Source organism: Simochromis diagramma, unplaced genomic scaffold (assembly GCF_900408965.1).
Source record: "Simochromis diagramma unplaced genomic scaffold, fSimDia1.1 OVJJ01000308.1, whole genome shotgun sequence".
Lineage (NCBI taxonomy): Eukaryota > Metazoa > Chordata > Actinopteri > Cichliformes > Cichlidae > Simochromis > Simochromis diagramma.
The window spans coordinates 3,004,450-3,026,958 of record NW_024386785.1 but is presented as its reverse complement, the minus strand read 5'-3'; the positions used below and the strand labels follow the sequence as shown (position 1 = coordinate 3,026,958).

The window sequence follows — 22,509 nt, the reverse complement described above, 5'->3', positions numbered from 1 at the left end:
GGAAGCAAAACACCAAAACTAATATATTAAATTAAAATAAAATATTAAATAAAACAAACAGACTACGTTTAGATAAGTAAGAAAAGATAAAAAATATAATTTTTATAAAAAAAATTATATGGAGAGAATCATAAACAAATAGCAGCAAACGTAAAGAATTCATTTAAATATTTTTTTTAAGTTAATAAAGCGTCACAAAATTGAACACAGCAAAAAATTAAGAAAATTATTTCAAAGAGAAGATCGATTTAATTTGTCCCGTTCTGTGTTGTGTCTTGGCTGTGAGCGGCAGTTCTCTGGGATAAAATGTGTTGTTGAGGCCAGAGGTCAGAGCTGATAGGAAGGCAACAAGTCATACAACCAGTTACGACCGAGGCATGTAAAAGACCATCTCTGAATACACAACAGCTTGAAGCAGATGAGTTACAGCAGCAGAAGACCATTACTGTCAGCTAATAACACGAAACTGAGACTGAAAAATGTTACGTGGTCTGAGCCTTGATTTGTTTTTCAGACGGTTGGCTCAGGATTTGGGATAAACAACGTAAAGACATGGATCCAGCCTTGTGTCAACAGTTCAGACTTCTGCTGGTGGTATAATGGTGGTGGTGGTGATGGTGGTATTGGTGTAATTTTCCTGGAACACGTTTGGCCCATTAGAACCAACTTAAACTCCAGTGTACCTAATAATTGATACTGAGCATGAGTGTGCCTGTGTGTAAGGATATAACCCATTTCAAAACTACGTGCAGCCACTGAAAACAACGTGTAAATAATTTTCATGTAAAATAGCAAGAAAACGGGTAAATGTGCATTACTGATGTATTTTTGTTTAAACAAAAGAAAAAAAAACTTCAAGCATGACAAGAAGGTCCTAAAATGTCAATAACAAAGGAGCAGGAATGAGTAAATGTTTAGTTTAAGCTATTAAAATGATTATTTAAATTGTTAACAATATGGTTCTGTTCTGAAATAATCGACTACTCGTTTCATTTTTAAAGTAAATCATTCATGTTGGATTTTGAAAAGACCCCCCCCCCAAAAAAAAAAAATAAATAAATAAAAATACGATTACATGTACTTGAAAGAGTAAATAAATTCGCTTTCACGTGAAACGCTTTTTTTTTATTAACACCTCGCGTTTATACTGTTGTGAATGTGAAACATCGCGAGGTTTTCCTTGGCCAATCACGACCTTCGCCCATAAACACTCAGCCAATGAGGAGTTTGTTTGCTGTGGCGCTGTTGTCAGGGAGGGAAACCTCCGTTCGCGGGCTGTCAGGGAGCAGAAACAGACATCATGGATGTGGAGATGGAGACTGAGTGTAAGCAGAAACCCACAGAAAGCGGACAGAAGGCGGACACGGAGGCCGGAGAGTCCTCGTCTAAAGGCTCCGGGAGCGCTTACGAGCTACCGTGGGTGGAGAAATACCGGCCGCTGAAGCTGAACGAGATTGTTGGAAACGAGGAGACGGTGAGCAGGCTGGAGGTCTTCGCCAGAGAGGGAAACGTCCCCAACATAATCATCGCAGGTCAGTGAGGACTTTTACACGGTTAGGACTTCTCACGCACAGGGTTGGAAGGGTTACGTGCTCCCCAGGCTGCCGCTAGGTTAGAGATTAATTTACAGGAAGCTTGTATGGAGGAGAAGAAACAGTACAGCTACTTCGAGGAAGAACTAAGTTACCAAAAAGTTTGATTACCTGCTGAGAAACTCCCAAATGACTTTTGTACCTGGCAGGGGAAAAAAGCACATTTTCAGAGTTGAGAAGCACAACTTTTTTATGATGGAAATCTGACCATCATTTTACCAAAATGTAATGCAACATTACAGATCTCTGACACATGGTGTTATGTTCCTCATCGGTTTACTTTAAAGACCACGTGCCGTTTATTCACGCTTTCTTTTGACTGAGCTCAGTCACGCACAACTTAAAAAACTAGATCCCAAATACAGCTGTGCATCCAGTCACCAGAGGTATGACTATCAGGGTCATTCAGGGCTTTCATTTCTTTGACCTTTTCTTTTTCCAAGATGAAATGATTGTACAGCATACATCTTTATTAAATGTAAAATTAAAAATATATATGCATTCATTGGATTTATGAATGTTCAGAGCCCGGTGTAGTTCTAACAAGGACAACTGTAAATTCACAAGTTGGAGAGTTGTCTTTTAGTAATTTGTAAACAACTGCAGTTTCGAGGTTGTAAGGTTGGAGATGTGTCTGGAGGAAAACCTAAACTTTTCCCTCGGGTGCAAGGAAATTTGTTAGGATGTTCTGGAACAACTCAGGACCCGTCGTGGCACAACACTGCCATGAGCTGGAAACTGCTGGACCACCAGTGTCACTGTCCACAGTGAAGCCAGTTTTGCATCTCCGTGAACTAAGATGACCAAAGAAGAAGCCCATAATCCAAAATCGACACCTTCAAGCTCACTTGAAATTTGCAGCTGCCCAGATGAACAAGCCAAATGCCTTCTGGAGAAGCGTTTCATGGTCAGAGGAGACAAAGATTGAGCTGTTTGGACTCCATGAAAGGAGGTATATTTGTAGGAGTTAATATGATGCTTGAAAACCCAAGAACACTGCACCAACTGTCAAGCCGTTAGTAATGGCAGCATCCTGCTCTGGGACTGTTTTGCTGCCAATGGTACTGGTACATTCCACAAAGGATGAAGGAGGATGACAATCTCCCAATTAGTCAGCTTGATCTCAAATCAAATCAATTAGATGGTTGAAACTAAGACACAGTTGTGTGTTTGTTGTTGGTTCTAATGGGCCAAACACGCATCAAAAGTAGTTTTGGATAACATTAAGGAATGGCCTTTCCAAAAGTCTGATCTCAACTCTGAGAATTTTGAACTACACTTAAAAGTTGGTTGTGGGGCCGCCAGTGTAGCTCACAGTGATGAGCAGGTGACCATATGCCGTATGGCTGAGGACGGCTGGCCCAGGTTCGAATCTGAACCCTTTGCTGCCTGTCTTCCCCTCTCTCTCCTTCTGCTTTCCTGTCAGTCTTCTGTGCAACAGGCTAATAAAACCTGTATCAGGAAACTCACCAATTCACCACAGCGGTCACATATCCAGTCAGTTATAACAGAAGCTAGTTGATGGCAACTAAAAGGATCAGGTCAAAGTGCAGCTTGCTAAGGGACATTTAACCAAATATTAGTCTGGGAATATTTCTACATATGAACCCGTGTGGATTAGAAAAAATCCAATTTTTAAAACAAACAAGAATTGTGTTCTCACGCTTTAGTCATTAAAGATGTGTGCTGCATAATCACCACCTACCACCAGGCAGATAATTGGGAACCCTGGCTGAGTCATGCATGTTGTTATTCAGGTCCTCCCGGCACTGGAAAGACCACCAGCATCTTGTGTTTGGCCCGCGCTCTGCTGGGAACCTCGATGAAGGACGCCGTGCTGGAGCTGAACGCCTCCAACGACAGGTGAGGCGCCGCTCAGGACGACCTCTGGTTGTTTGGTGGACTGGGAGTTGACTGTAAGCTTTTTATCTGCAGGGGCATCGACGTGGTGAGGAACAAGATCAAGATGTTTGCTCAGCAGAAGGTCACACTGCCCAAAGGACGGCACAAGATCATCATTCTGGACGAAGCCGACAGGTAAGCAAGCTGTGCAGTGACCTTTTTAAAAACAAGGAAATTCCAATACTTCGGCTAAAACTTCAAGGTAACATGAAGTACGAGGGCGCTGCCAGCAGAAAGATCTGCTGGCAGCGCCCTCGTCGGTCATGTTCACACTGAGCTTTTGTCTCTTGGTCCCCGTCTTTGTGAAAGCTCCAGAAAACATGCTTCGCTCCCACGAAAGCCACAGAACGAGTCAAGCTTCAGTAGCACTGCATTGCACACAACGGCGAAAGTCAACTGTTCTCTAAAAAAGCACAAAAAACCAACAAATCTCTCAGCCGAGGTCCTTCGGTCGTAAAGTCCGTTTGTGCAGAGTGAAAATGACAAGCAAGTAAAACTTTACTGACATCACACACTTCATCAGAGGTGGAAAATCCCACCACTAGATGTCAGTAGATTGCAGTCAACTGAGTTATTTTCTCATCCCTCCAAGTCTAGGGTGTGCTCCTGGCTACGGTGGCTGCTGTAGGACAAATCTGTTTTAGTCCGCCGAGATATCAAAAACATTAAATCGATATCGTCCCATAACGGTGGGGACCGGCTCCTTCTGTTTGTGTCATAATATACATTTTGCACAAACAACATTTTAACATATTTGAATAATATCAACACTAATAATTGAATGATAAATAAAAACGTACATAAATTTAGGCTTTTTTACGTTTTATCAGAGTGAACTTAATATAAGCTGTGAATGAAAATAAAAAGTTTACATCAGTCATGGTGTAACTGATGCGTAGATGCAGCCGGACATCCTGCTCAGTTGTACCTGCCCTCCATCACATGTGACTCGGCAGCAGCTGTTTGACAGTAAAGAACAGGATAGAACAGAATAGAACAGAACAGAATATAATAGAATAGCCCTTTATTGTCATTGTACATGTACAAAAATATGATGGGTGCTCCACACTGTGCAGCAATGAACAACAAATAGGAGAAAAACATAAGTAGTGCAAAGGACTTGATGTGAGTATAGAGTCTGTGTGTGAGTGGCCTGAGTGACGTGGGTTACCTCAGGCCGTGGGTGGGCAGGTGGGGGTGTAGGCGAAGCTGTTTGACAGTAAAATAGTCAGTCTGGCGTGAACGCTGATTTGAGAGCAGTTTCTGTGACGTTTCCATCCTCCCAGCATGACAGACGGAGCTCAGCAGGCACTGAGGAGGATCATGGAGATCTACTCGAAGACGACGCGCTTCGCTCTCGCCTGCAACGCCTCCGATAAGATCATCGAGCCGATCCAGTCCCGCTGCGCCGTGCTGCGCTACTCCAAACTGACCGACGGCCAGATCCTCGTCCGGCTGCAGGAAGTGGTGGAGAAAGAGCGCCTCTCAGTGTCCGACGATGGACTGGAAGCCATCATCTTCACTGCGCAGGGAGACATGAGACAGGTGAGGGGCGGAGCTTAGTCAGGCGCTCATCCCAGAGGTTGAACATGGATTTTCTGAACTTGTTTTGGCCTTTTCTCTCCAGGCGCTGAACAACCTGCAGTCCACTCACTCCGGCTTTGGCTACATCAACAGCGAGAACGTGTTTAAGGTGTGCGACGAGCCCCACCCCCTGATGGTGAAAAGCATGCTGGGACACTGCGTGGACGGGAACATCGACGAGGCCTACAAAGTCGTGGAGCAGCTGTGGGCGCTGGGCTACTCTCCAGTGGACATCATCGGGAACATCTTCAGGGTCTGTAAGACCTACCAGATGGCCGAGTACCTGAAGCTGGAGTTCATCAAGGTGAGTTCATCAACGGCGCCGAAAAAAATCAGCTGATCGTGACAACTTGTAAACCTCTGGTGGTCCCAGCACATGGCAGCTGCTCTGTGAAGGCAGATTATTATATCAGCATCAGCAGTTTATAAAAATGAATAAAGCCCTTCACTCGTACACCGCCATTAGTGTTTTCAGAAGTGAGTTCGTAGGCAGGCGTCGTTATCTGGACTCATTTACCAAACATCGGGGAAGAGCAGGTAAGCAGTCAGTGTAGAACTACGCTTATACATCACCACAGTAATTCAAGGACATTCCCGTCACAGCATGATGCACTTTTGAGATTAAATATATAAGCAGAATTCAAATATAGTGTTTGTACACGATACGAGTTGAGTGTAGTTGTTCTGTTTTAGTATCAGGGGGTGTCCAAATTCATGGGCTGCATCCTCCTGAGGCCGCATTCGTAGACCGATTACGTCACAGCGACGCGCCGAAGGCTGTCCAAATTCGTAGACTCCTCCGAATGCAGCCGACAAATGCGTACTCCTTTTCCCCGAATTTGAAGGATGGGTCGGGTGTGTCCTTCGTTGCCCACCATATCCCAGAATTCATAGCGCGGCCCAGCCAATTCCAGTTTCCAACAATGGCGGCCGCTACTAAAATTAAAATTACTCTTATTATTCTTTCTGGGTCACAAAATAAACTTTTAACATATTTTCAGGCGAGAAAGTAGCTGTGCAAACATCAAATATCTGCTCTGTTTATCAAGATATCGCATATTTGCAAAAGTGCTTCGATGTTTTCGGAGTCGTCTGCTACCCACCAGCTCGATAGCTGACCGGGAGCTCGAGGTCACTGGAGCCGCCGAGAACGGCACAACTCCAGCACATCATTTTCACATCATCGCGGTCTTTTGCTACTCAGGTTAAACGTGATATATAAGTCACTTAGACAACCTACAAATGTTACTGTTTGGCTTTTTCAGTGTTTTATTCGTGAGTAAATCGATTTGGCTGAGATTAAAGTTATAGTTTTCACACAGCTGAATAACGTCAAACAGAAAACTGATTAAACAGAAGTGTGAGACATCGGGGACGAGCAGGTAGAACTTCATTTATACACCACATTCTTGACCGAGACGGTCAAGAATTTACGCCAGTGTCCTGTTATATTTTTAGATAGCAAGGAGCAGACGGCAGAGTTCATTAAACTCCACCGAGTCAGCGGTGACACAAATCTGAAGGCTAGACCGTCCCATTTCACAGCCGTTTACTTCCGGCCTACCCGACCTTCTGAGGACCCGGCCCACGTAGACAGAGAAGGCCGGGTCCTCAGGAGGATGCAGCCCATGAATTTGGACACAACCTCAGATGTTAATGCTAACAGAAAAGTGTCTGATTGTGCTGCGAACAGGAAAAAAAGAAGTAAACATTTGTTAGTGATCAGGCAAACACAAATTCCTCAGACGCTCCTGCTCTCCCAGCAGAGAATCGTCCAGGAGTGATGACAGTCTTTTTCTGGAGAATTGATTGGTCAGTAGACGATGATTTCATACCTGTTGGTCTGCAGTATAAGTTGCCATGGCGATTTACCCCATTAGGAAGTGAACCACCTTCGGAGTACAGAAACCAGAGAGTTAACCCTAATGTTACTTGGATACGGTGAAATCCTGCCGCGTGGAACAGATGCTGCTGCTGACCCTGAGCGTGTCCTTCTGTGGCCGCTTCCTCTTTTGGTGTAACTTCTGACTCGGCTTTCACTTAAACGCTCACGTTAAATCACTGAAATCTTTTACAGTTGAGTTCCTTTATTTCATCACGTTCCTCGTGGAGCGTCAGCAGGTTGCTCAGGACTCTGCGAGGCACTCGCGTGTCACAGTTACTAATTCACTGCACCAGCTCCTTGTTAACTTCAGAGTGGAACTCCAGATTCTGGAAGGTCCTGCACAGATGAGGACCAGCATACATCTGAGAACTTTTACATGCAAACATGCCCAGCGGGTCTGTGAGATCATGTGATCAGGGTCTGAGACCTTTGCTCAGAATAGTAGCAGAGGTCAGATTTATTAGTGTGCATCTGACGGTGAGGTCATGTTTTTCGGTTTACCCACGCTCACTCAGAGGAAACGCCTCATTCATTGCTTTTTCTTCCTCCTCTGACGTTTGTGTTTCAGGTTCTTGAGGTTTCTGCTTATTTCTTATTTTTAAGCACTGTAGGCAATGAACTGAAACCGACTTTCAACCAAAGGTTTCTTCCGCAACAGAACAGGAAGTAAAGTCTCACGCTGCTGTACAAAGATCCCTGTTAGAGCACCAGATGTGACTGAATTTCCCTCCTGAGTCACCTGACGGGGAAATCCCCTGCTGACTGGATGGATGGAGGAGTCACCTGCGGGGGACTGTCAGCGCTGTTCACACACTCTGGAGGTTTTCTGTTAACTAGGGGACGGGGACGGGACTCAGAGCTGCTTCTCTTTGCAAGGCTGACTTGTAATATGCAAATCTTTGTCAGACTGTGACTGTGAGCGGCACCCAGGCATAAGTCAGCGGCTGCTAAGCCACGCCCATGCAGGATGTGATTACTCAGTGCTCCGGTAGAGCAGTTGAACGTCTGTTTACTCTCACTGGGCTCACGTACTGCGTTTGTTTTCTAAATTTAAATTACTGTCAACTGTGCTGGTTCGAGCAGCTGTCATCTGCTTTCCTTTTCAGCTTCCTGTCACGCAGAGAAACAGGAAGGACGATGCTGCTGTCTGCTGGGTTGCTGCCTTGGGCGGACGGTGGCCACTTGCGTACATCTGAGCGCTCAGGAAATATGAATAATAACTGAGGAGCAGTTCTACTGATGGCTACTGATTAAAGGAAAGCTTAAACAAAGTGCTGAACATCATTGATGGACTGCTCTGGTAGCACCACAGGACAGGCTGACAGACGCCCTCCCCGCTGCTGTTACAGATCTGGATGTTTTAGGTTTTCGTAGTGGGAATTTTCCTGAACTTTCTGAGCTCAGGCACCCAAACACTGATTTTTACCTGGATCGTGTTCCTGAGGGCAAATGTCAGAGCTGAGATATCCAGACTTTCCTCTCCACAGCCACCTCCTTCCCCAGAAACTCATTCCAGCTTCCATGATTTATTTATGTTGTCCTGTTCTGAGGTGAGGACGGGAACAGATCGAGGAGTGAAACGGCTTCACCATGACCGACCGTCTGCATCCATCAGTCCCACTCATCAGCTCGTCTCTAGGCAGAAACCCGTGAGCACTTTATGGCGTCGTTTCGGTCTGCCGGAGCATGAAGTCGAGCACTGCAGCAGCTTTAAGCTTCAAGCTGCTGCTCAGTCTGAGCTGGAGGAGCTCAAGTGTTGAAATCTGCTTTGTAGAAATCCCTGTTTACTTTTTATTCTAAATAATTTCTTGAAGCAAGTCTTGGCTTCAGAGCTCACGGATCCTTGTACATTTTAATTTCACTGGGATACTGTTGGTGTATTTTCAGGCTACTTTGAGTTGCTTTTATATTTTTTGTGGGAAACATCTGAAGTTATTAAAATACAAACCAACTTTACCAGGTCAGATGTGTGACTGAAGTAAAAACTGTTGGTAATCTGAGTATTGTGACTGATTCTTCCGTTACTATACTCAATGGTAACTTCATTTAAACTGTCTCATTTCTGACCGTCTGAGTCGAGCAGGCGTGCAGTTTCGCGCTTCCTAAAAGTTTCAGCTGTTCCTTTAACAACGACTCTACACGCAGATTCGTCCCATCTCATTGTTTCTCTGTTGCAGGAGATCGGCTACACCCACATGCGGATAGCTGAAGGCGTGAACTCCCTGCTGCAGATGGCTGGTCTGCTCGCACGGCTCTGCAGCAAGACGGCGCCCGCCGCTGCCAGCTAAACCCCAGCGACCCGCCGAGCGCGTCGAAGCTGCCCGCTCGGTATCAGACTTGTTCACTGCTGACAGAGTCAAGACTGTAACAGCACATCACCCATTCCTGCAAAATAATGTAAAGAAACTTAAAGCTGCATCATTGGATTAAATGTTCATCGGTCAGGGTTTGTCTTCTGCTGCTTTCTGGGTTTTTTTAGCTGTGAAAAAAGTTTTAAATTCAAACCTCAAAAGCTGTTAAAAATATTTGTTGCTGACCAGCAGAAGTGTTCTGTATGCTTTGAGATCTGTGAGGAAAATAAAGGTGAGACTGTTGTGAAGGTAAACATGAGATATCACTGATACTTATTTGAACCTGTAGGGTCTACCTTACAATATAAAGCACCTTGAGGTGACTGTTGTTGTGATTTGGTGCTGTTAAATAAAATGTAATTGAACCACAGAGGACATAGAAAGCCCACAAAAGACCCCTACTTGAATCAGAATCTCTCTCGCTGTGGGACTATTCTGGACCACGTCCCACTATGGACGTGCCACTCAGCTTCGTTGAACAGCTGATTTATTTCCAGTAGAATCTGAATGTGAGTATTTTTAGCCACTAAAGAAAAGCTGAGACGCTCGGCCTCGACCGTGTCTCTGGATAACGAGTTTTATTTCATTACAAACTGTGTTTACATCGTGGAACATCCAGTGAAACAAACTTCTCTGTAACAGAACCGCTACCAAAGCTTCAGTAGAAATTTCCAAAGTAATAATACACAAATGAGTGTAATAAATACAACAAGGACAGAACCACAGTCAGAATATAGAGAAGAAAGGAAGTGAACAGTTTATGGGTCGACCCTGCTGTCCCCGCCAAACCTGAATGTTTCATAAGAGTCGACATGAAAAGCTGCTGACAAACACTGGCGTTCGTTTCCTGCTGAATCATCCAGCAGGGGGCAGCAACACTACTACCACGACCAAGGTCACCCTTTGGCCTCGGCTGTATTTTCCATCACATTCCAAGAAAATGTTCCTTGAAAGCTGCAGGACATTTCCAAGAAAGCCAAACAGCCTGCTGTCAACTGTAGGAGAAAAGCAGCTTCTCAGTGGGTGAAAAAAACCCTGGTTCATTCTGTTTCTTTTACACATCAGCTGTTTGTTTCCAGTAGAAACGCCTTCTGCCAAGTGTGACACTTTTATTATGCAGTGAGAAAACTGACAGCAGCTCCCATCTCACGTCTACAACATCTACGTACTGCAGAGATCTCAGCCAATGCTGAAACAAGGCTGAGCTGTACTATCACGTAATACCACTTTGATCCACTAGATGGAGCTGTGACTCAGCATTAACATCTGTAGAGTAGCGTTTCTTTCACAGTCATCACAGCTTTCTGGTAAAACACCGCCACCTTGTGGTGAAGGCTTTCATTAACATTTTTTCCCCAAAAAACAATTCCTACAAATAACCAGAATCCAAGAAATGCTCCATTTCCAGAAATACTCCAAGATTTCTGCAGCAACTACGACCACCTCCATTTCCTGGTAACTCGTCCCGCATCACGTCGGGCTGTCTTGGGAATGGCAACTTTTTGGTAAATTCTAGGAGAGATTACCTGGAAAATAAAATCAAGTGTTCAGATAGCGTAGAGTGTCCTGGCTGTGGTTTTATCAGGATGGGGTCTCTGGTTTTTCACCCAGTGAAATCATTTCTTTTGAACCTTTTACAATAAACGCAGCAGCGCCCCCTGCTGCCAGCTTCAGCCTAGAGAATCCTCATCTGAGGTTTGGTTTGTTTCAGATGGAGAGCAGCAGGTTTACAGCTGAACAACATCTCATTACTCACTACACTGACACCACGGCACAGTTTGCATGCCAACACTCTACAAGGAGCATGCTGTGGACGGGCCGAATGAACAGAGCTTCAGAGACGGGAAAGAGAGGAGACTGTGGAGGTAACAGGCAGACTTCAGGAGGTTTCGCTAAATTATCTGGAAAAAAATCTCTTTAAGTTGTTTTTACACTTAAAGCTCAGGAAAAACAAATTGCACGGCCACAGAAAATGAATAAAGAAAATCCCGTTTAAACATCAGCAAAACAGCATCGGACGAAACCAGCTCAAAGTTCAGTCCCACTGACCTTCATGTTTTAATGTGTTTATTGAGCTGTACGAGGACCCGGCTTCATGGTGCACGCTCACAAACACCGAGGGAACCATTTAGGGAACCGCAGCTCGCGATGCCGTTTTTTGTCGTTAAACCAGGTCAAACTCGCGTCACAGATCTTCTGTCAGTGCGATTACAAAAATACATCTGGGTCGGAAGCACATCCACTTTGTAATGGGCACCAAAGAAGGGTTCATTTAAGAAACGAGCTTCATATCAACCAACACCACCAGCAAAGATAAACAAAATATTGATTATATAAGAGTAATAACTAAAAGAAGAAATCAGGAGTGAGAAAGGAGCAGTGAAGGAACACAACAGCTGTGTATACATACAAACCGACTGACCTGTGTGCAGTAACGCCTACAGAGCGCAGGAAAAAGGAGCCAACATGGCGGCAGCTAACACCGAAATGTTTATGACATCATTCAACAAACCCTAAACTCACAGGGAACAAATTTAGGGAACAGACACCTGGAAGTGAAGCTTTTGAGGGCTTTCTATTTTCAGGAAAAACATTTACAACTAAAAGAAAGGAAGGATCTGATTGGACGAGAGAACTGCAGGTACACAGAGGAAACGGGAACAGTCCTATGCAGTCATTTCAACGGTGTGTACTGCAGTGTTGTCAGGCTCGGCGCAGTTGGCGCCCTCGTTGGTGGTGCTGCGGCTCCGGACGCCGTCTGTGGAGCCCACGCTGGAGGCCGAGTGAGTCCTGGAGCGAACCAGCCGGGTCATCCCCGCCGTGGGCACTGAGGGGGCGACACAGATGAGAACGCGTTAGTGACAGAGTAACAGAGGGCGGAGCCAGCGAATGTATGAGCGGAGGCTGATTTGAATCGTCCGCGGTGAGCCGAGCCGCTGGATTCAAATCTGATGACAGTCTGTTCACACTGAAGCTTTGTCCTTCATGCGTGACGCTCACTTTACACACAGACGAAGAGAAGCCGCTGTGACATTCAGGCCTTCTGCACAACAGGAAGTCCACGTGTTCTGCTTTCACCCCACTGCTCTCATTGTCCGGACGGATGACTACTTTTCAGGAGGACACGACTCGAAGGTTGTGGTACTTTGTTGTCAAAATAAAAGCAACAAATCACTGACGACCAAAGAATAATGTTGCTGTGGATCCACCTCTGTCTGGGTCCATGTTTATTACCAACTTCAATATACAAGATCAATATTCCAAACACTGGGAAACGCTCACCTTTCAGCACAAAACGCAACCTGTTAACCAATGTGTTAACCAATAGCTTAAATAAACTAGAATACCTCAAACAGGAAAAGTAAAGATGGAGGAATAAACAGAGTTTTGAACTGCGAACCTTGTAAAGCTACTTTAACGAGAATAAAATATGGATATGGAAATGAGCAGAATTGATACCCTGTGCTTGTGTAAATGCAAATCCTGGATCTTTAAGCTCGCAGGTCCTCAGTACAAACTCAGATGTTCGGCTGTGCTCGTGAATATCGCAGCTAATGGTCCAGTGTGTGGGCTCCCTCTGCACGCTCCCTCATCTAAACACAAGCCCTGCGAATGGTTCAGGTGCAGACTATCACCTGCAACACATCCTGACCAACTCTCCAGCCCTCCGTTCATGTGAGAAAACTCACTTCAACTTAAGCGAACACAGATCCATCTGACTGAGTCATGATTGTCCTGCTCTGTCTCTTCTCTGAGTGTCCCGGTGTTATGATTAAACTGTGTTAAAAGTGACACTTTCAGAGGTACTTCCTTTTGTGCAGCATGTTTCTGAAGTGCTGAGGTTTGTACAGCAGTGGAAACAAAGCAGAAGAGTTCACAGGAAGTGTTGGATTCCTGCGGTGGGACAGGTGTGTTCTCGGCCTCATAGCTTTCTCATGTCACAGTGTTTTCAGCCTTTCAGACACGAGCAGCAGCTCAGAGTCGAGCCCGAGAGCCGACAGTGTGAACAGAGAGATGTGCTGGCATGCAGCGCACCCTGCTGGTCGCTCACTGCAAAGGAAGAAAAACGTCAGCGTGATCAGCCGATCGACAGCATGCACACACATATGAGGGGGAGGACGATGGAGAGGACGAGAGGGGTTCAGATTCTGGTTGGAATCCTGATACCTGATTGGCTGCTGACGTGGTGTAAAGCAACATGAGGGACTGGAGGAAAAGAACAACAGAGAGAAACAGGAACAGAGAGGAAGGAGGGCAGGGTGAGAAACCAACATGCTGTAGTTTAATATCACACACACACACACACACACACACACACACACACACACACACACACACACACACACGCACACACACACACACACGTATCAGGTGTGTGTGTTTACAACAAATCCTAAGGCAGGACATGCTGTGCAAACTGTTACTTACACAGAAAATCTAGTGAAGCTGAGCTACAGACGGACAAACAGACAAAGACACGAGTGTGAGGGCACCACATGCTGCGTTAGTCCTGCAGGAGGAAATGTCTACAAATGTAACGCACAACCACTGTGGGCGTGTGCAGCTAGCCAAGACCTGTAAACGTGCTGCCATCAGACATGCTAGCTGTTTAACATATTTACTCATTCGTACAGGATAGTGATGGGAATTCCGGCTCTTTTTAGAGAGCCGGCTCTTTCGACTCCTAACCGGCTCTTCAGGTTGTTTTGTTGCTTTAATTAATTTATTATTAACAATAATATAAAATTATGTACAAAAGGAATTACTAACGTAAAAAAAACAACAACATGGTTTTATTTATATATGTTTATATATAAACAAAACTCCAAAACACATTTGTAGCATTAACTGAACTTCAAAACGGAGCTACCTAGATCACTTAAATTACACAATTGAAAGCATATGTGTATTGTTTGTGTATTTATACACAAGCACTCATATTTATTCAAATAATTTTAAAAAAAAGTTCATTTACCTGTTACTACCACACAACAAATCTGGTCGTTGGTACTTCTTGGCTTGTGTAGCCACGAGGTAACAAAAGCTCAACACTGCCCCCTAGCATCCTGGAGCACTTTGTTGTGTTTTGTACGTGTTTTGGAGTTTTTACGTGTTTTGTCTGTAGGGGCCACCGTAAATATAGTTTTATTTATTCCCTCCACATAAATTGTAATAAATAAATCACATGATACAAAAACCAACTATTTACATTTTCAGCTTTTTCCTTTTAAACAAACTTAAAGTGAAACAACACAAAACGCTGCAAACCACAACACAATTAAATATAAATTAAAATATGAAAACAAAAAGAAGATGCACATTCTCTGTCATATGGACCTGCATGAATAAACTTTCTGAATCCTTTATCATCTGCACCTGAAAATAGTTGTGGATGATTACTATACCTTTCTAATGTGACCTTGTTGTCCCTGGCTCTCTCTCCCTCCCGCTCTGTTCCTGTGCTACTGAGTGTAACTACCGCCCCTCCCCCCTCTGCCCAGCGCAAAGCACAAGGCCCATGTGCGGAGTGAAGCGGGAAATAGTGCGAGAGAGAGAGAGAGAGGGTGAGAGAAGAAAAAAAAAAAAACCCTACGGCTCGCGTCGTTCACTTCAAAGATCCAGCTCTAAGAGCCGTTTCGTTCGCGACCGACACATCACTATTGTGATGGCCAGCAGGGGGCGACTCCTTTCATTGGAAAAAGACTGATTTTATTTTGCAGTCAAATTGATGGTGAAGAGGAATGTGGTGCTGCTACGGCTGCCAGCAGACTGCTGAGGTCGCCCGTAGTTTGTCTTCAAACACTCGCTCACTGCTCTCTAAGTAGTAATGAAAGTGAAAAACACAAACTGGAAACGGCTCACTTTCAAAGTAAAAGTTGTGCCCCAGCAAAACAGCTAATATGTTTCAATGTGTACCTTCACTTTAAAAGCAAGCATTCTGCATTACTGGTGATGTCACACTTTTTCCTGAACTGCGTGTCTGAACTGCTTTACAGACGCGTCGGCGTCTTCCATGTAAACTACAGGCGACTGTGGCCATGTGACCAAAGTGATCACAAAGAGATTTTTGGTACAGCACCGTCATTGTGACCAGTTTCACCCGGCGACAGCCAGCAAGTGCAGGAACCACTGGCCAGCTGCTCGTAGAATTCATATGTTTTTACACTGAATACAGTGCACGACTCTCGGGTAATGTGCAAACCATAAACCAAAGCTGAGATCATACTTAACAAACTGTTAGACGCTTTTCATTTAGTATTAAGGGGAGTCATGAAATGGTACTCACTGTAACCCATCCCCTGCACAAAGTACTTGAAGGCCTCGGCTAGTTTTCCAGGCTGGTGAAAACAAAACACAAATTTCCTCAATTTGACACAATTACTAACAACTACAAACATTAAAGTTGTATTAAGTTTCAAAACTTCAAATATGAAGGACAAATCCTGGTCCTAATCTTTATTACAACAGGATTATTTTCTTATTATTACAACATGGTGGAGGAGAAGGAACAAGCAGGGAGTTGCTGAGGCTCACCTGAACCACCTGAGGAAGTCCTCCACAGTCTGCCATCTAGTGGAGACACAAAAAAACATCATGGGGATAAAACAGCGACCCTTTAAAGCAGGGGTCTCAAACTCCAGTCCTCGAGGGCCGCTGTCCTGAAACCTTTCCATGTGTCCCTGTTGCGCACACCTGAATACAATTAGTAGCTCATTAGCAAGAGTATAGAACTTGACTGCATGCTGAGGTGGCAACCCCTAACATTCATTCACTCATGAGCTGCTGTAACATGAATCAAATGACTGAATTGCCTCCTCAGCATGCAGTCAAGTTCTAGAGTCTTGCTAATGACATACTAATTGTAGTCAGGTGTGTTGCAACAGGGACACATGGAAAAGTTTCAGGACAGCGGCTCTCGAGGACTGGAGTACGAGACCCCTGCTTTAAACGCTACGATGACCAAAACTAACAAGCACATTAAAGTCTAGGTTTGTAAGACATACCGAGACTCTTTTACACAGTCTGAGCAAGTCTGAGAAATATTTATTAAGCAGATTAATTTTTGGATATTCAGATCACATTTCAATAATCACTCATCAGTGGTGGTGGAGTATGATGGGAAGAAAGTTAACCCCCATGAAAATCCCACTTTCACGATAAATTCATAGAAACAAAAACAAACAATTAAAAGTTAAATTCTAAACTCAGAAAGTCAAACCTTGTCACCCGCCCACCCAGCGGGGTGACGACTTTACCCCATCAGCCTTTTACAGCTGAAGGACAAAACTTAAAAACCCAGATCTGTGGAGGGTGGGAGTTTTAAAGGGTGCAGGGTATTTATTATGATATATGAGACTCTATTAGAAACATAAATACTGTGCAGCCTAACATAGCAGTACTGATATGGTTAGCTGTGCAGTTCAGACCATCCAAGATGTTTGTGTTTCAGCTGCAGTGAGTGAGATTCGGGTGTTTTTATGGGTCCCTTACTTGGTATGTGTACGCTGATACATGTGTTGCATCCACATAGTTTACGACTGCAGCTAATCAAACTAACTAGCCCCCCCACCCCAGGTGACATCATCAGGTTTCATAAATAAAATGATGAGTAGAGACGGTACCTTGAGCAATGTGGTCTTGGTGGGATTCATTCTGGAGTTACACTCCACCTGCAGAGCGCACAGACACAGTGTTCACTAGAATGTGACATCATTTACTGGCTGTTGTCATGGAAACAGGGCAGCCACTCACCACGACATCAACGGCAGGCGACGAGTCCCCGACGACCAGCAGAGTGGGACACCTGAGAAACGAGCACGCCGAATAACGGAACGAGTCACATGACCCTCAGACATGTTGAACGAGGTGAAAGAAGACGAAGACATACCTGACGGTGGTGGCTGTGTTCTCATTCAGGCCAGAGACAGGACGCTCCATCTGCAGCTCGGCGCGACTAACACACACACACACACACACACACACACACACACACACACACACACACACACACACACACACACACACACAGTAAGGCAGTGAAGTGGACACAGTGAGCTGCAGCATCAGTGAGTCTGGGATTTTCTTTCTTTGAAAGGAGCTCGGATCAGATCGAAGCAACGATAAAACCAATGAAAATCTGAAGCTTTCTGAAGGGTCCTTCAGCCTGTTAGCACTCTGCACTGAAACTTGATGTGAATAATGATTTGCTCACACCTGTGATGTGAGGATGTCTGTTCTGCCACCTGAGCTGTCAAAACACGTGTCTTCTTCCTAAAGATCAGCACAGCTCTTATTTCCAGCTCCCGTCCGCTGTCACTGATGATGATTACAGGGGCTTGAAAGCAAAGCTGTCAGTGTGCGCTCTGCAGCCTGCTCTCTGTTAAACACTGTTTCTCAGATAATTACGGAGCATTTTGTTGCCCTGAAAGATGCAATTAATCCAAACAACCTCAGTGTTTGGGTCAGGGTGCTTCTGAAAAATGAAGCATCACTTTAGCTTCAGATCGAGCTCTGAAGCAGGAAACATCCAGGTTTCCACCACATAAACCGACAGCTGTGGAGGACGATTTGAGGCGAGGATTAATGTGGTAAACAGAGAGTTCATTTCTTCTCCCACTTCCAGCATAGACAAAGTAGCGTGTATACAAACACCAGCAGCTTGATTAGTGGAAGGAAATCAGCTGAACAGGTAAAATATGATTACATAATGAAGTCTGGCTGTTTGTACTGTTTTTTCAAATGATAATCCAACAGTAGCTGTAAGTAACGCACGTAGCTGATGTAGAAGCTTGTCTGATGGTGCTGTATTAGATCTTCTTTAGGCTCCTTAAGTATTAAGCTGTGAAGGAAGACAAAATATTCCTCTCCCACTTCCATCATATCTGTCCATCAACACAGTTCAGCGGCATTCATATCAATACTGTTTCTACTTCTATTTGCATTTATTCATCACATCCACAGTGTTCAGTGTCCTACCTGCTGTAGCTGTTGTAGAACATGGCCAGGTTGTCCTGTGGTATATCCTGAGAGATGTGGAGTCGATACGTCTGGATTATTTCCTTGTTCTCTGTTAACTCGTCCTACACACACACACACACACACACACACACACACACACACGTTTCAGTGGTGGTTAACCACAGCTTAGAGTCATACAGAACGAGCCTGCAGTGCCTGCTGTCCTCACAGTGCTGAAGTGATGCCCCATGATGATGTCCACCAGGTTGCTTGTCCAGCCGCTCAGCTGCAGGAGACAAAAGACCAACAGACAAACTGATTCTTGGTGTTCGGCTGACAGTTTAAATGATGCTGTCTCTGTTCACACGCAGTGACTAACTGTAAGGACAGTTGAACTCTGGAGCTTGCAGACAGACCTGAGCTCGTTCAGAGCTCGCCTGCAGATGTGTCTTTCTGCTCCGTATTCTCACTCACTCGACCTGCTCTCTGCGGTTTAGACGAGGATGCTGCCTGAGCACAGCTGAACCTCTCACTGTGCATCCATCGAATAATTACCGCTCAAACATCACACAGACTTTTTGTGGCAAAAAAAAAAAAAACACCTTAATAATAATTTTCTCAAAACTGAGCATGGTGACAGTTTTCTGTGCATCCTCTTGGTAAATATTATATGGCACGTGCCACTTTAGCTGCTTCAGCCTGCTTTCAGTTGCTGCTGGCTCTGCAAGCCACTCTGCAAGCCACTTCCACTGCAGCTTCTCGATTTCATGCTTTGCATCCTCTCACTTTTTTCTGTGTGGGTCTTAGTACTGCACTCTCTTCTTTTTGGCTTTACATGCATGCACATGGAAAAGTGGTGGTGAGAACATTTCTTTCAAACCATTACCGATAAGAAAGTATCTGAAGTTGACTTTTAGTTCAATAAAATTAACAAACTTCCTCTTTGTTTACTTTCTTCTTTTTCAAAAGATGCAAACTTAAAAAAAACAAATCATACGCATTCATTTTATCCTGACTCCACATTTCTCCACCTGCAGATGTTTAAGGACAGCTGGAGTCGGTATCCAGAGTTTGTGTGTGTGTGTGTGTGTGTGTGTGTGTGTGTGTGTGTGTGTGTGTGTGTGTGTGTGTTACCTTGGAGGCAGCCCAGTCGATCCAACCCTTGGCACACGGGTCAACGTTAATCAGAACTAAACCCTCCACCAAACTGGGCTCATTCAGCTGAAACACGACAACAACCGTCATCAGTTACATAATCTTCATCATCATCTTCATCAAGACTGAAAACCAGCGACCCTCCTGTCCCTCCTGTTTGCTACTTACTGCCAGTTTGGTGAGGACGTATGCTCCAGCTCCAACGCCGATACCAATCACGCTCTTTATGCTGATGATGTCACACAGATATACATTAGGGTATGCTGTCTGTCTGAAAATTACCCATCATGCACTTGACTGAACAGAAGACAGCAGACTTACTGAAGCTGGGTCATGACAGATGGCAGCATCTCAGCCAGCTCATCCATGCTGGGATACTGGTACCTACACACACAGTCATGTTTACATCACTTCAGAGGACATCACACCCACTCGGGGACGGAGTAACTCACATCTGACACACAGATGTGTGTCAGATAGTGTGTCAGTGTCAGATAGTCTTCATTTGTGTAGAACAGAACTTTTGAGAGACGGGGAACCTCGGGGAGAAGCTTGTAAAGAAGACAGCACTGCCACTGACTTCTATAAATAACTGACGCCTGGAGAATAGTTGAGTGGGTTATTATTTTGTCAAGACAGAGACCATCGTAGGCGGTCTGTGTGTCATTTTACTTCCAAAAGATGGAAGGTTGTCTTCAGGTTGTTTTGTTGCTTTAATTTATTTATTATCAGCAACAATATAAAATTATGTACAAAAGGAATTACTAATGTAAAAACAAAAACCATGTGGTTTTATTTATATATGTTTATATATAAACAAAACTCCAAAACACATTTCTAGAATTAACTGAACTTCAAAACAGAGCTACCTAGATCACTTAAATTACACAATTGAAAGCATGTGTGTATTGTTTGTGTATTTATACACAAGCACTCATATTTATTCAAATAATTTAAAAAAAAGTTCATTTACCTGTTACTACCACACAACAAATCTGGTCGTTGGTACTTCTTGGCTTGTGTAGCCACGAGGTAACAAAAGCTCAACACTGCCCCCTAGCATCCTGGAGCACTTCTGTTGTGTTTTGTACGTGTTTTGGAGTTTTTACGTGTTTTGTCTGTAGGGGCCACCGTAAATATAGTTTTATTTATTCCCTCCACATAAAATGTGGAGGGAATAAATCATATAATACAAAAACCAACTATTTACATTTTAACTTTTGACTATTTAAATTTTCAGCTTTTTCCTTTTGAACAAATTTAAAGTGAAACAACACAAAACACTGCAAACCACAACACAATTAAATATAAATTAAAATATGAAAACAAAAAGAAGATGCACATTCTCTGTCATATGGACCTGCATGAATAAACTTTCTGAATCCTTTATCATCCACAGCTGAAAATAGTTGTGGATGATTACTATACCTTTCTAATGTGACCTTGTTGTCCCTGCTCTCTCTCCCTCCCGCTCTGTTAATGTGCTACTGAGTGTAACTAACCCCTCCCCCCTCTGCCCAGCGCAAAGCACAAGGCTCATGTGCGGAGTGAAGCGGGAAATAGTGCGAGAGAGAGAGAGGGTGAGAGAGATAGAGGGTGAGAGAAAGGAAAAAAAACAAACCACGGCTCCCAATAAGGAGCCGGCTCGCGTCGTTCACTTTGAAGATCTGGCTCTAAGAGCAGTTTCGTTCGCGACCGACACATCACTAACCAACATTTTAAGCGCTGTTAGAAAATCATCTCCAGAGTTTCTTTGTTAGATTTAGTCAGCTGCTGTTTACTTTGTAGGTCATTATTTGTTGTCACTACTACTATACCGGTTTGGATGAATTATTCTAAATTATTTTTAACATTTTCTTTGTGTAATGTAAACCCACTACATAATATAAAGTAATTTTTATTGCTTGAAAACAAGAGAAAACAAAGTTCTTGCTGAAATAAAGAACTGGCATTCATCACAGGCCACATTAACCCTTCCACACAGTCAGTCCTGCAGCACTTTGTTCTACAGCTTTTCCCCATCATGCACACACTGATGGATGCATCAGGAACGTGGCTCAGCATCCTGCCCCATCCAAACCTGCTTTAACTGCAACCAGTGGACAGTTAAAGCAGTGCAGCGATCATAATATCCAGTGCTGTGAAAATCATTCTTATCAGATGTAATCGTATTCATAACAACAAACTGCTTCTGCTGTCACAGTGTACAGCTGCTGTGGGTGGATTGTCCGAGCTGTGTTTCCACACACCAGCAGAAGCTGCTACTGCACAGCTGAAGGTGGGAACAATCACCGTCTGACACCGTCTGTCTCTCTGCTTTATTATTTACAAATCTGAGTGGAAAATTAGAAGATTGTGAAGAAGCATATTCTACACAATAGCTCTGCATAGATTTAGGGTCCAGTGTTAATGTGACACTTACTAATGTAACCGACCACTGTAACTGTGTGTAAAGGAAGAGTGTTCTTCCTAAGCTGGTGCAGGTTTCTCTGACAGCTCCTGTTTCTGCTAACAAGTCAAAATGCTGCAAATATCAGGACACTTCAGGTTAAATACAGGTTTTTAAAAAAAGCAGCAAGCATTCCTGAAGTATGTTGTTGCAACATTATAACTGTTTTTATTAAATATAGTCATTTTCTTCTGAGTTTGCAGAATCTATTTTTGCATAAAGTCTTTGAGGTTTAGACTAAGATTTGAACTCCAGAAGGTTTTATTGCACAGTAACGACATAAAACTTCAACTTAAGGAAAGTATCTCTGATATTCTGGATTCAAACAAATCTGATGCATTTTCTGATTTCAAAGTAAAAATCAAGTCAATGACTAACGTCAGCTCTGACACTAAACAGAGTCCTCACAATCCTCCGAGGTAGTTTTCTTGATTTAAAAACACAGCCTCACAACAGCAGCTGTTCAATGGGGACAGTTTTGTGTTAAGAACAGATCAGCCACAAGAAAACACTGGTGAGTGTTACACCATGGAAAACGGCACCTGTGTGTGTGTTAATACCCAACAGAGCATGCTGAGTGTTTCAGAATGAGTGTGTGTGTGTGTGTGTGTGTGTGTGTGTGTGTGTGTGTGT

General features: G+C 44.0%; 3 protein-coding genes across 5 annotated transcripts in view; 1 reads left to right on the top strand and 2 right to left on the bottom strand.

Moving 5' to 3' along the window:
• LOC120728121 (neural cell adhesion molecule L1.1-like) overlaps positions 1-22,509 on the bottom strand; it is a 589,469-nt gene that overhangs the window by 510,408 nt on the left and 56,552 nt on the right. The window lies entirely within an intron of this gene.
• On the top strand, positions 1,252-9,568 carry LOC120728134 (replication factor C subunit 2-like). The gene is made up of 6 exons (XM_040022899.1): positions 1,252-1,532; positions 3,350-3,455; positions 3,528-3,629; positions 4,781-5,039; positions 5,122-5,382; positions 9,141-9,568. Exons 1-6 carry the CDS (start codon positions 1,301-1,303, stop codon positions 9,249-9,251), a joined length of 1,071 nt encoding a protein of 356 aa, XP_039878833.1. The 5' UTR covers positions 1,252-1,300; the 3' UTR covers positions 9,252-9,568.
• Positions 9,434-22,509, bottom strand: part of LOC120728130 (protein NDRG3-like) — a 25,189-nt gene continuing 12,113 nt past the window's right edge. Inside the window, exons 6-17 of one of the 3 annotated variants that reach the window (XM_040022893.1) lie at positions 19,749-19,811; positions 19,596-19,656; positions 19,407-19,493; positions 18,502-18,558; positions 18,291-18,394; positions 17,203-17,268; positions 17,067-17,118; positions 16,937-16,984; positions 15,849-15,884; positions 15,601-15,652; positions 13,482-13,520; positions 9,434-12,141 (exon numbers count right to left, since the gene is read on the bottom strand). In XM_040022893.1, the coding sequence (XP_039878827.1) occupies positions 11,981-12,141; positions 13,482-13,520; positions 15,601-15,652; positions 15,849-15,884; positions 16,937-16,984; positions 17,067-17,118; positions 17,203-17,268; positions 18,291-18,394; positions 18,502-18,558; positions 19,407-19,493; positions 19,596-19,656; positions 19,749-19,811 (826 nt within the window). In that variant the 3' untranslated portion in view covers positions 9,434-11,980. Of the gene's footprint in view, positions 12,142-13,481; positions 13,521-13,736; positions 13,766-15,600; positions 15,653-15,848; positions 15,885-16,936; positions 16,985-17,066; positions 17,119-17,202; positions 17,269-18,290; positions 18,395-18,501; positions 18,559-19,406; positions 19,494-19,595; positions 19,657-19,748; positions 19,812-22,509 lie in introns of those variants that run through there. The other 2 variants (XM_040022894.1, XM_040022895.1) reach the window with 2 other exon arrangements.